This window comes from Solea solea, chromosome 3, assembly GCF_958295425.1.
Source record: "Solea solea chromosome 3, fSolSol10.1, whole genome shotgun sequence".
NCBI classification, from domain to species: Eukaryota; Metazoa; Chordata; class Actinopteri; order Pleuronectiformes; family Soleidae; genus Solea; species Solea solea.
This window is the reverse complement of record NC_081136.1, coordinates 15,041,186-15,054,204: the sequence shown is the minus strand read 5'-3', so window position 1 is coordinate 15,054,204 and position 13,019 is coordinate 15,041,186. Positions and strand designations below refer to the sequence as shown.

Sequence of the window (13,019 nt, the reverse complement as noted above, 5' to 3'; positions counted from 1 at the left end):
TATCTACAGCTATTACTGAGAGGAGAGCAAGTGCAGGTGGTCAATAGGGGTTGAAACTGTTCCAACCAATCACTTTGCATGACTACAATAGAAGACAATTGGACAGGAAAGTGTCAAGCAACATTTTTTGTCCATTTCTGTTGCTTGACACATTTAAATGTGTCCCAATTTGGAGTATAAATCAGGCTTTATCCTGCTTTTAACCAATTTCCTTTGGATATTAATGCAATACAATCATACCTCACACTCCTCTGACTCTTCCACATTATGTCCATTTATTAAAATCTAAAAATGTATTGTCCTTCGCTGTCTTGCACTGTCCCCCATGCATCTAAACCCAGGACCGTGAAACGCGTCCGTCAGCTGAATTATAAGTCGTATGTTTGTTTTCCAGATCGTGGGTGATTGGGGCCATTGCCTTGTTGTGTCTGCTGGGCCTGACCTGGGCCTTTGGCCTGATGTATGTCAACGAGAGCACGGTGGTCATGGCGTACCTGTTCACCATCTTCAACTCCCTGCAAGGGATGTTCATTTTCATCTTCCACTGTGTCCTGCAGAAAAAGGTACGGCGGCATGACGTAAGCACACGTAAACCACACCGTACGTTGTGACTGCACACTTCAGCAGACATGCTGGAAAATGTGAAAGGGTATGAAGTTGCCCTGAGACCGTTCTAACTGTTAGTTTGTCTATGTTCCATATTTGCTTCTTTTTTTTTTTCCCCTCACAAAGGTGCGTAAGGAGTATGGAAAATGCCTGCGGACTCACTGCTGCAGTGTGAAGAGTGTGGACAACTCCATTGGCTCAGTGAAAGGCACAGCGTCTCGTGCTCCGGGACGTTACTCTACAGGGTCACAGGTAGCAGAACATTTTTCATGTCCCTCTATTTTATTTTTTTTTTTTTCCCTCTTCACTATCTACTTTGATTTTCTGTCTCTTTTTTTTAAATGCAGGACAGATTTATTTATGTTGTGTTGCAAGTGAATCTTATCTTAGAATACATTATGCACATGTTTTCCAGCAGGTCACTCTGTATACATCGGCGAGAGGCAAGACAGCGCCTGATACTGACTAAATATTACACAGATGTGCACCTCTTTACAAAACAACAGAGAGCAAAGGTTTCAAATGTGACTTGTATGTATGCATGGCAGATTTGCAGCAAATGATAACAAGGGAACGAAGCCCTTTTTCTAAGTGCATAAAGTTGCTGCTGCTTATTTTACTGCAGCAGGTCTAGTCTACAAACACTGACTCACTGACTTAAGCACTGACTCCAGCTTTGCAAGGAATGTGCTCATGGTCACGACAGCAGATAGAAAAATCTCTGCCAAGATTTTGTGAATTCTCTGCGTGAGTAAGTCTCCCTGTAAAGCAAATTGTTAATTGATTCCTCCCACATTTACACGAGGTGTATGAATAGCTATGATATACTTTAATTGAACATCAAATTCTCATTGTAAAGAGTGTGATTTTCTCCCAGTTTTGGGTTATAAATAGTCCGTAGAGTCAAGCGCGCAGTGGCAACCCACGATACAAGCACGATTCCGCATACAGAGCTGAGTCTTTAATTATACACAGTGGTTTGACAAGATGGCTCTAACCTCATGTTCAGTCGCTGTGTACGAGTGCGACAAGAATGGAAACACTCACAAACATGTGGTTGTTTATTGCTGTCTCCGGGGCATGTGAATGAACGTGTAATCTGCATAGAACATGCTAACCCTCTGGCTAAAAGTATAATAAAATAAAATAAAAACAGCGTCATTTTAAGCCATCTGCGTCTCCAGCGCTGAGGACAACATGACGTGTGATATGTAAATGAACAATGCCGTGTCATTATGTGTTGCACTTATGAGCTGCGTGGCATCCGGAGCTGACACGCTAATCTGAGTGGGAGTTTTTCCACCTCACATGCTGGATGACGTGATGATTGACCTTTTATAAATACATGGAGAACTTAAGGAAGACATTAGGTGAAGTTCTATGCCAGTTGCTCTAACTCCAGCACGGCACAGAAAGTATTCGTCTCCGTGGTTGCATATCCAGCCCTGTAGCTGGAGCAGCAGCCCATGAAACTCCATCATAATTAACCAGAGTGAAACCTCTTGGATTGAGCCGACACTCTGATTCAGAGAGCTTGACTGATGACTTTATTATCAACCTCACTTCTCTCAGCACTAATGCCTGTCTTTAATTGGAGATCACTTCTCACCACCACTGATCTGCTTTGGTCTGAATATTGGAATCAATACCAACGTTTAGATTATATTTTGGCGCAAAGTACATACACGGATCATATTTTCTTGCGTGGAGCTGTGTCATTGTGGGAATCTTGGTTTTGTGTTTTGACATGTTGTTGTTTCTCCACAGAGCCGCATCCGTCGAATGTGGAATGACACAGTCAGAAAACAGTCCGAGTCTTCCTTTATGACTGGAGACATCAACAGCTCTGCATCACTTAACAGAGGTATTTGGTCCTTCACCAAAATATTTTTCCTGAATGCCTCTGAAAGTCCCCAGCCCTCAGCAGAGAACGTGACTAATGTCAGGGACACTTTTATTTTTATTTTTTTCTTATCTGTTTACCTGATTTAAATGACACGGGGGCTTTCATCCACAAACCTTAACCTAACATTTCAAGTCAAGGTAACTCACAATAGCTTCATTCAGACACTCAGAATAGTTAAAAATTTCAATTCATATTTTCAACATGAGAAAAGATTCAGAACTGCTCTTGGTAACTCAGATAGTTCTGACTCTTTATCAACATTGTTTGCTCAGATGAATGAGAACATGACTGTGAATACAAGGCAGAAACTTAAAGAGTCAAATCCTTTAGTGTCACGCTGATCCACAAAATTTCTTCACCATGGGTTTTTTTTTTTTTTTTCAAGTAAATGCAAAAGAAACTATGGTTACATGAATGTTGATGCTTAACATCATGTATTCAGTCACAATTCTCCTTTTGGTGCGTGTTACAATTTAACAACAGTTAACGGCCACAAAGATACTGCACATGGGTCGTGAGAGGTCTTAGACATTAACAAATATAAAGATATGGGGGGGGGGGTAATTCAATCCAATTATCACAAAATATTTACTTTTAGTTAAAGTAAATTAAAATTGCTTTATTTGTTAGTTGTAACACGTTCACAAATTAAAGGACTCATGAGTAAAGTCAACAAATTGGCTCCTAATAAAGGTGAACAAAAACAAAACAACAAAATTACTTTAAAAATAGTCCTGTATCATTGTTCAATTTCTGTTTAAAAAAAACATTTTAAATAGTTCAAATGGACATGCAGTTATTATATATCTGATATATCAGAGTCTAAATTCACTCGCGGTGCCTCCATATACAGACACTAATGCAACGTTAAAATGACGGATTCCCGTTGAAGACATGGAGAAAGTGTCTAGAGCTCAGTGATCAGGCACTCAGCTGAGCATCATGAACAGATACTGCTTTTATCCGTTATAGAGAAGCTGAAACAGAGTGTTGGGTGGTGTGGTTAATCTGCAAAGGGAGAAAAACCCACATACAAGTTCCATAAAAACAAACCTATTATGTGATTAAATACTCCTGACTTCCTCCCAGACAGAAACAAAACTTTTCAAACCTCAGTAGTGTTGGACGATGTCTGCTCCACCATCTTAAGCACCATAAGGAACAGATGCAAACAAAATTGCACATATTTCTGTCTGATTTGTCCTTTTCATTTTTCCACACCCCAGCTCTTCTCTCCCCTCTTTACATGGGAGGGAGGGAGGGAGCGAGGGAGAGAGGGAGCAGCAGACACTCTCGTCGCGTTCATCCCGAGAACCGTGTCATGCAATCATCTTGATAGCGTCGCATGTTCAATTTATCCCGGCATTCAGGATTATTGCTACACAATCAGTGTGTTTTTGGAAATCGTCCAATTTATCAAACACAAACGCAATGTGTGTGTGTGTGTGTGTGTGTGTGTGTGTGGTGTCTGTCAGTGGGAGAATTCAAAAGAAGCTGATGTTTATGGAATACGCTGTAATTAGGGCAAGCAGCAACAGCAGACACACATTTTTTTTTTAACAAATTAAACACTGTTTTCCAAGCATAAGCATAAAATGCTTAATTAATACTAAACTAGAATTAGAATAATTTTGAAAGATGAGCCTAAATCAACAGTACTGTAATTATTATATTAAGTCTTCAGTGAAGCGTACTCTTTCACGGTAGAAAATGTTCCTGCAATTAAAGTTTTCAAAAAAAACAAAATGATAAGATCAACTTTGAAAATATGGGGTCATCACAAGGTAAAATAAAAATGGTGCTATGATCGATTCAGAGCATTAAAAATAAAAACAGTACACTCAGCCAGTGGATGTAATTGCTAATTGCTTCAGATTAAAGATGTTTACCAGCTCTGTTATCATGCACAGTGGAAGCACATTCACCCACATTAATCCAGGAATGGGCTTAATTAAGAAAGAAAAAAAGCATCATACCATGTTCACTGGTGGGAAAAATATCTTATAAACAGTAATTTAACGCAAGTCAGTAACATTTCCAGCATGCTTGACAAACATAATTTATTCAAACTCTTGAAAATAAATTGTTATGACCACCAGTGAGGAAAAATAAATAAATATTAGGGAATGTGTAGCATTCATGTTTAGGATTGCAGCCTCCAAATTGGCAGCTAATCACAGGGCTCAGGCTGTGAAGGTTTCTTTGGTGTGTGTGTGTATGCGCTCAGGAAACTAATGAGTCACTCAGGCCAGATCCTGGCAACAAGTACATTAAGCATAACAAGTAGTGGATACATAGAGAATGTGCCTGTGTTCTGTCTGTGTGAAGGAGGCGGGACCCCGAGCAAAGTAATGACCATCTCGACTAAAAGACGCACACTATCACTTCATCCATACGTTACTGAGATGAGATAAAAAAAACATAATTAACAGCTTCAGCTCATCAGATTGACAATATCACAAACCACAATAATAATAAAGCTCCCTCCACCGCTTTCATTTGGTTCCTATGCCACTTCAGCGACCATTTTCCAAGTGGTTGATGGAGTTAATCAGCCAGAGCTATTTTACTAATTCATTTAAAATAGTTCCAAGCGTAAAGCAGCGTATTACAACTCAAAGTCATGTCTCAATGTTAGCTGATTTCCCACGGCTGTAATAATTATAATAGTGTTAGGTGAGTTAAGCCTGGCCCACACTAGAGGATTTGCAAATGTGACTTGAGTTTCAAAACGTGGGAGACCACAGAAACAACAATCTTTGTCACCGTTTTCCAATCTTTTAATCCTGAGAAAGCGCAGGGAGGAGATTCCAGGGATCTCACAGAATCTCGCGTGGGGGTTTAACGTGACTTCAGAATATAAACAGACATGGAGGCGGACTGTCTGCGTTGTCAGTTAATAGCTGTTGTGTGTGTGAGAAACTGTGGATTAAATCATGGCGGAATCGACTTTGCTTGTACAAGTTAGGGTTCTAAAGAGAAGAGCGAAACATCCGCTTCCCGGTCGACTCGCTGTCGCTGCTTATTGCGGGGTTCTGCTCACGCCCCAGTCGCCGTTTAGTCAAACAGGTTTAATACTTACGATTTTAAAATCGGGATGACTCTGATGTGTCGTTAAAATCAAAGTCTGTTAACTCCTCACACTACAGGATCACATAATCAGCATAAAATCATCCAGATCGGGACCAGAATTTGGCAAATTATATTCTAGTGTGACAGAGACATTTCAGTGGATGTATAATAACATGGATCACTGTGTGTTTTTTTTAAATCCATCCTTAAAGACCACACTATGTCCTGAGAAGTTGTTGTTTTCTGTCCTGTTTGAGTCTTTTGCTTTTTTTATTTGTACTTAATGTCTGCTACCACCAGTATGCTGCCTGAATGAAGAGTTCAAAATCAGGCCTCAAACTAATCGCTGGCATTAGCACTACAATTAATACGCTCTCCATTAGCCACGTCAGCTCAGCTCTGCCACTTACATGTAGCAAAGAACCCCGCACATTAATGATCATGTGATCATCTGGGTGTTAATGGCTGTCATTGCTCAGCTGCATCTGCCAAACTGATATGAATGTCCTCTCTTTCTCTCTCTCTCTCTCTCTATTTCTGTCTATATCTCAATTTATTTCCCCAACTACCTTTTCCTCTCTCTACGCTCTTGCTCTCCTGTCTCTCCTGTCACTCCTGTCTCTTTCTGGCTGCTCCAGGGGCTATGGCTAACCATCTTATACCAAATGCACTCCTACGTCCTCATGGCACTAACAATCCCTATAATGCATTGCTTGGGGAATCGGCAGTCTATAACAACCCTCTGGGCATGTACAACACACAAGGTGTGCGAGCTTCTTTTCATTCTTTAACATTGTGGCAAGGGCAGTGTTTTTTCTTTCTCTCCCCGCTCCGTCTCTTCCATGTCCTGGAGAAACTGTGCACATGAAACGTGGCGCACACTTGTCACGATCCGTGATAAGAAAGCACATTTGTCATTTGAAAATTAGAAGGAATGACATTTTTGGGTTTTTGATGAAAGAAAAACACTGCTCTGTTGTGTGTGAACACTGAACAAACACCCGCAGGTTTGTCCTGTGGGGTTTTTTCATTGGGGCTGTGTCTTGGCTCCTGGTCAGGATGTGCAGTTTGGTCACTATCAGTCATTGCTGTTTGGCTGATAGAGAAACGAAAGCTTTAAAAAAAAAAAAAAAAACACCAAGCTCCAAAATGAAGAATGGTCGTCCACGGGGAGCAAGACACATCCCCAGCCATATTTTTTAAATGTGCTCTAATAATGTCAGTGAAGCGTGTGTTGCTGTGTCTTATGTCTCTTTGTGTTTCCTGTCAGCATTTCTGTCTTATTAATGTGCTGTTGGGTTGTCAGACACTGTTGTTCTGTGGTTAACGACATTGACTCTGATATAAACACGATTTACAACATTTAATAAAATAAAAAAAATGATAATCCTCAGTGTTTAAATATTGTGTAAGCATAAATCCATCTTTAATGGAACTTTTGTTTCCCATTTAATTGTTAAATTAAACAGTTTTTTCAGAGGTTGGGGTCATGTTCTGGCTTTTACACTTACATAAATGTTCAATGTTACTATAATAGATTCTGATTTATTCTAGAATGAGTGTTGAAATGCATTATACCGCTTTTTATTCCAACAATCACCAACTAGTATGGGACTTCTATCATTTTAAGAGTCTGTACGTCTAAGAAAGTCTCGGAGAAAAAGTAAGATAAACATTTAGATGAGAAGATAATTTGATCAGTGGATTATTTACTGCAGTGGAGCTCTTGACAGAGCGCTGTAATTCTCTAACACTGCCACTGATGCAGAACATGTTATCTGATAGGAGGCAAATGCTAATGCATCACACGCTGTGGGTAAACAAAACTTTGCATGATGAAGTTTTAAATGAGTGCATTCTCGAAAACATAATCCTGATGCATCACCTGCATACTGTATGTGCACATTACTCTTTCTACCTGTCACTGTTTTGCTTATTGTGTTTTCTTTTCTTCTTTCCTTTCCCTCATGCTGTCCCTAAAAGAGCCCTACAGAGAGACAAGTATGGGAGTCAAACTAAACATTGCTTATCAAATGTAATTGACTTTGGCTTTACTTTCTTTTCACTCAGTGATGACAAAGGGGTATAATATGAAAAAAAGAAAAAAAGAAAATGTGATTCCGTATGGGAGTAATGGCACTCCTTAATGACAAAGGCCCTCACCTTTTTAAATAGATCATTCAAATTCAGCGCAAAGCACATCCTGATTTCAAGTGAGTAGTTTAGTTACTCAGCTCGAAAAACCTCCGACATTTTCTGCATTTTTTTACCTGCCAAATATCCATCGGCTCATTTCACATCACACTCTGAATAAGCTAATCCACTTACAGTCAACATTCAGACTCACCTCAGCGTTTCACGTCAATATAAATTGATCTCCGTTTCTTTCAGCGAATACAGAACAGCAAAGACTTTTGTCCGTGCACTACATTATACACAAACACACACATATATGTATAGTATATATGTTTATTCTTCTTGAAGGTCTCAGAGATGTGTCTTGTCAGATATTCAAGAGTTCAGACTGCAGGCTTGACATTTTCTAACAAGCTGGGCGTCCTTGTCCGAGGTGGTCTGAATTATTGTCAAAAGTCTGCTTTGATGTTGATAGCCTGGACTAAAATAGATCGAGTATTAAATCTGCAGTACGTGAGAACGTCTCTGTCCTTCCACTCTGGTTTGCATTCGAAGCAGTTAGTTCAGAATCATGTTTACATGGATATTGAAATGCTCATATGGGACAATATGGCTGGGTTCCAAATTTGTAGCCACTGTGCTGCTTGGTGTTTACTCTGTGAAGTGTGGAATGCATGGCTTTTTTCTGTCTTTGCTTGCGTAGTGCATCAAGCTTTTGTGTTTCTGTGCTGTATTCTGGCTTGTGTCACTGTGTGCGTGTCCCACCCTTTATCCGTGTTTTCATCACTGCCATAGATTGATCACTTTATTTAATGAGAGGTGAAATGAGTCATAGTAAGTGTTTTTTCTTAACTAAGGTAAGTGTGTACAATGCTCATTTTGCCGTGTATGTACAGGCTTTCAGTGGAAATGCAGTGCTGTATATCTTGTCTAATTCTAATACAATAGGGTCTTTATTCCACAGAGTGCACTTTATAGAATTGTGGATGACACAAAGTGCTGAGAGGGCTCGAGGGTCAGGACATACTTCAAAATAACAGGACCTCAGTATTTGATGGCTGTAATTTCTGTTTGTAGAAATGGCTGACATTTAGCTGTCACAATTACATCCCATCAGATTTCACCCTTCTCATTCACCCACCCTTTCCCCTGACCCAACCCATCTTTGTCATTCCAGAGGGAATCCTGAACAATGCCCGGGATACAAGTGTCATGGATACTCTACCACTGAATGGTAACCATGGCAACAGCTACAGCATTGCCAGCGCCGAGTACATGAGTGACTGTGTCCAGATCATTGACCGGGGCTATAACCACAAGGAGACCACCCTGGAGAAGAAGATCCTCAAAGAGCTCACCTCCAATTACATTCCCTCGTACCTCAACAATTCCCACGAGCGCTCAACCGAGCAGAATCGGAACCTCATGAATAAACTGGTCAATAATGTTAGCAATGGTGGCAAGGACAGTGGCTATGGGATGGGTTTGGGATTGGGGATGGGGATGGGGATGAATGTTGCGCTGAGTCTGGATGACCACGCGACCTTTGGTCCCCACCATGACGAAGGCCTGGGCCTGGAGTTAATCCGCGAGGAGTCGAACGCCCCGCTGTTGCCTCAAAGACCGCCCCCTTCCCTGCAGGCAGTGGACAACCTTCACAGTCACCTCCACCAGTCGGCGCCGCCTCCCCTGTCACTGCCCCACCACCCTTTTGCGTCCGCTACCACTTCCTCCTCTTCTCGGAGGAGGATCCCGCAGGAGAACAGTGAAAGTTTCTTCCCCTTGCTCACGAACGAGCACACCGAGGACGAGGGCTCGTCACCCACCCACAACCACCAGAGAGACTCCCTGTACACCAGCATGCCCATGCTGCCCGGCCTGCCCGACGTGTCCGCAGAAGCTGCTGACAGCTCCAAGGATGCCAAGAGCCCCGAGGCCAGCTCAGACGACGTCTACTACAAGAGCATGCCCAACTTGGGCTCACGTAACCATCTGCATCAGCTGCACTCCTACTACCAGCTCGGGCGGGGCAGCAGCGATGGCTTCATCGTGCCCCCAAACAAAGAGGATCTATCTCCAGAAGAGGCCCCCCAGGAGCCCTCCCACCTGGTCACCAGCCTATAGGCCCAAACACCTTCCCCTAAAAGTGCCCCCCCCCATTACCGTAGTCCTCCTCTTCCCCCGTGTACTCTTGTTCCATCAGTCGTCGGCAGTGGTAGCCTTTCTTTTTATTCAGTGTTCTGTAGACTGCGGAACAGAAAAACAGTTCCCTCACTGTTACTGACCACTACCAGGATTGTAACTCCTACATTTGGGGGCAAATATGACTATATTTGGTTAGAAACTGCAGGAATCTGTTGGTGTTGTGTTTTCCCCCCTCAAATCCTGTGTGGTTTGATGTGTTTAGTCTCCGTGTGAAAAGAGACAATTGCTCACACAGGATTTTAAGGCCTCAGAGATAAAGTACGACAGTGACGAGGAACTGCCCTGAAACATACAAGTCTAAACTATAGACTTCACCAGGATAAATGGGAAATTTAAAAAAAGGACTATTTTATTATACTTATGTATCTATATTGACTTTTTGAAAGATTTGTTTTTCCTCTTTGGTGAGTTGCAGCACATTTTGTTTGCTGAAGTGTCCCTTCATTGAAAAAAGAGAAAAAAACAACAACTTTTGAACCGTTGCCATGAAGGAATTATTGATCGTATGCTTTCAAGCATAGCTGTTTTGTTTTTTTTGTTCACTCTACTGTAATAACAGTTGTCAAAAGAGGGAGGAAAAAAACTAATATGAGAATTATGAGATATTTCTATGTAATTGTACAGATAACTAGCATTGCACATAATAGTATGCTTTTCTGTTCTGAGCAAACCCTTTGTCTCTGTAAATGTAGTGGTTAGGAGCAATTTTGTTCTGTTGTGCTGGCCTTTCTGGGTTTCTGGTAACAGTCTGTTTTTTCTTTAGTTTTGTTTACCTCTTTTATCACTTTCCAGACATTATCATCTAAATAGAAGCAAAATAATACGAAAAAGGTATCCCTCAGAATGGTTCATTGTTCATTCTGCATCTCTATTGGCATTCAGTAACGCTTGTGCTTCTCCGAAAGAGAACAAATTGAACATTGATGAGCACCAGGCACTTGTACAAAAAAGAAAGATGGCTGTTTTACTTATTAAAGAAAGAGCTTTTTGAGTGAGAAGAACTGCAAGTGTTTTTCTTTTCCTTCCTTGAGGAGAAAAATATATTTATTTATTTGTTACATTTCAAGCAGTAAAAAATGGAGAAAGGTGGTAATGTTTGTGGCACAAATAGGTTTTTATTATCGGCTATGATTATGGCTTATTATTTATTCCTTTTTGTATTGGTCTCCCAGTTGAATGACCACATAACTAATATTTGTTGTAACAGTGAAACTTGCCAACAAATAAATTACTGATTAAGAGTTATCACTTAGTTATGAGAGAAATTCTGCTGTTTTGTCCGGGTCTTGGAACGCTTTTGTATGGATCACAGTGAAGGACCACGATGGAGCAATCAATTTTTTTTTTCTTTTCTTTTTTTTATGATCCCTCATTAGCCCTTTTGTCCATTTCGGTGCCAAATAAATTTGGCCTATAGCAGCAGTGGATGTGCTCTGTATGCTCTGCTCTGCTTTACAATAGAAGCAGTGATTTCATAAGCTGTAATAAATATTTCAATATCACTGCTGGTGTAACTAATCAATTCTTTCCAGATACTGTATGTGTAACATGGGTTTGATCAGCTATGCAGGGGAGCCATGAAGGTCACCGCTCTCACGGATCATGAGGAGAAAGGTAAGCCTGCTCTGTCCTACAGTCACGTCTCAATCACTGTACAGTATGCTATTGTTTCATGATAGTGATACAATATCACCAGTTTCTCAAAATATAAACGGCACATTCTTCCGCTTGAGCTAGGTGATGATAACATTAATGGGTTGGCACGAGTTATAGATGAAATGACAGTGTAGTGGAAAAATGTGTTGCTTGCAGTGACAAACAGAAAATTATCACCCGACGCCGCAGTTCATTGTCTCATTGTTTCATCCCGCAATCTCGCTGCTTCACGTCAGACTCTGCTCTCAGCTGTGTTATTTCTAGCTGCAGTTAGCAGATGTTCTTAAGATTCTGATAAACCCGCTGTCTGCAACCTATTCCCAACAGCACATGATACACAGATTATGTTTTTAGCGAGCAGTGGACGGAGTGGTCAGATGTTTGCCTCAGGATTCCTGTGGAGAACAAAATGACGAAACTCATTGAATTAATGCCAAACTTGCTCTGCGTCTGCTTGACCAACTGCTCGGCCATTCGCTGACATGTTCGCAATAATGACTTTACAAGGTGATAATATGTTAACAACTCTCTCTGCTGAGTCCTATGTGACACAAAAGAAAAACAGAACGTTGTACAGGAACCAACATTTTAGTAATGGCAATTTATTACAATTAAATTCACAATCTAAATCATGATGTTGGCAAATTTGTGCAAACTATAACATTTCTGACTATCTTTACTGCCATTTATCTCACATCTAATAGAGCGGACATAACTGAGTGAAATATTATGTTTGAGAGAAACTTCACAATATACATGTGTTATTTAAAACATGTACTCATAAATCTTGAGTAAAAGGCTAAGTAAAAATTCTGAAAAGTATTTGGCAACAGTAAAATAATCCCCTGCGACCCATTTCTGAGTCTGTGGCAATAACAGTTACACAGCAAACTGTATTTTGTATGGGAAAATAAAAGTGAAACATTACAGAAGTCATGTTTGTCTATATGGTAGTCTTTTAATGATTCCTAGTTAAATTAACATTTAGATCTAATTGTACAAATCAAAGTTAATTTCCTCAGTGCTGCCATTAATCTCCTCTTGATGCAGACACTGAGCAGCTCATTAGGCTTGTTGTTGTTTTTACTCAGCCAGTGAAAGTAAAATGAGTATTTACTTGCCTAAACTTTGCTGCAGAGAAACATAACAGGGTCTTTAGCTCGATAAATGTGCAACCTTTTTTTTTTTACTTTGCCTCTGTTGGTTTGAGCTGGACAGGACTACTGACTACTATTACTGCTGCTCTACTCGTCTGAGTTTGCTGTGGGCAAAGGCACCTACAGTTTAATATTAAGAGGGATTGGTTAGAGTAGTGAGAGTCAAACATGCAGTGTATTTGTTGGACTGGAAAACCAACACAACAAGTGAATGATTCTACACCAGAAATACAGATAACACCAGAGTAATGAAACTCATAACCTCATAGACTTTCTTCTAT

General features: G+C 40.6%; 1 protein-coding gene across 20 annotated transcripts in view; it reads left to right on the top strand.

The window, feature by feature from the left end:
- LOC131456295 (adhesion G protein-coupled receptor L3-like) overlaps positions 1-11,427 on the top strand; it is a 200,830-nt gene extending 189,403 nt beyond the window's left edge. For 6 of the 20 annotated variants that reach the window (XM_058624517.1, XM_058624518.1, XM_058624514.1 and 3 more), the window contains 4 exons: positions 395-563; positions 733-858; positions 2,374-2,470; positions 8,898-11,427. In XM_058624517.1, the coding sequence (XP_058480500.1) occupies positions 395-563; positions 733-858; positions 2,374-2,470; positions 8,898-9,844 (1,339 nt within the window). In that variant the 3' untranslated portion in view covers positions 9,845-11,427. Of the gene's footprint in view, positions 1-394; positions 564-732; positions 859-2,373; positions 2,471-6,222; positions 6,349-7,567; positions 7,620-8,897 lie in introns of all 20 variants that reach the window. The other 14 variants (XM_058624503.1, XM_058624506.1, XM_058624505.1 and 11 more) reach the window with 5 other exon arrangements.
- Positions 11,428-13,019: the final 1,592 nt, after the last annotated feature.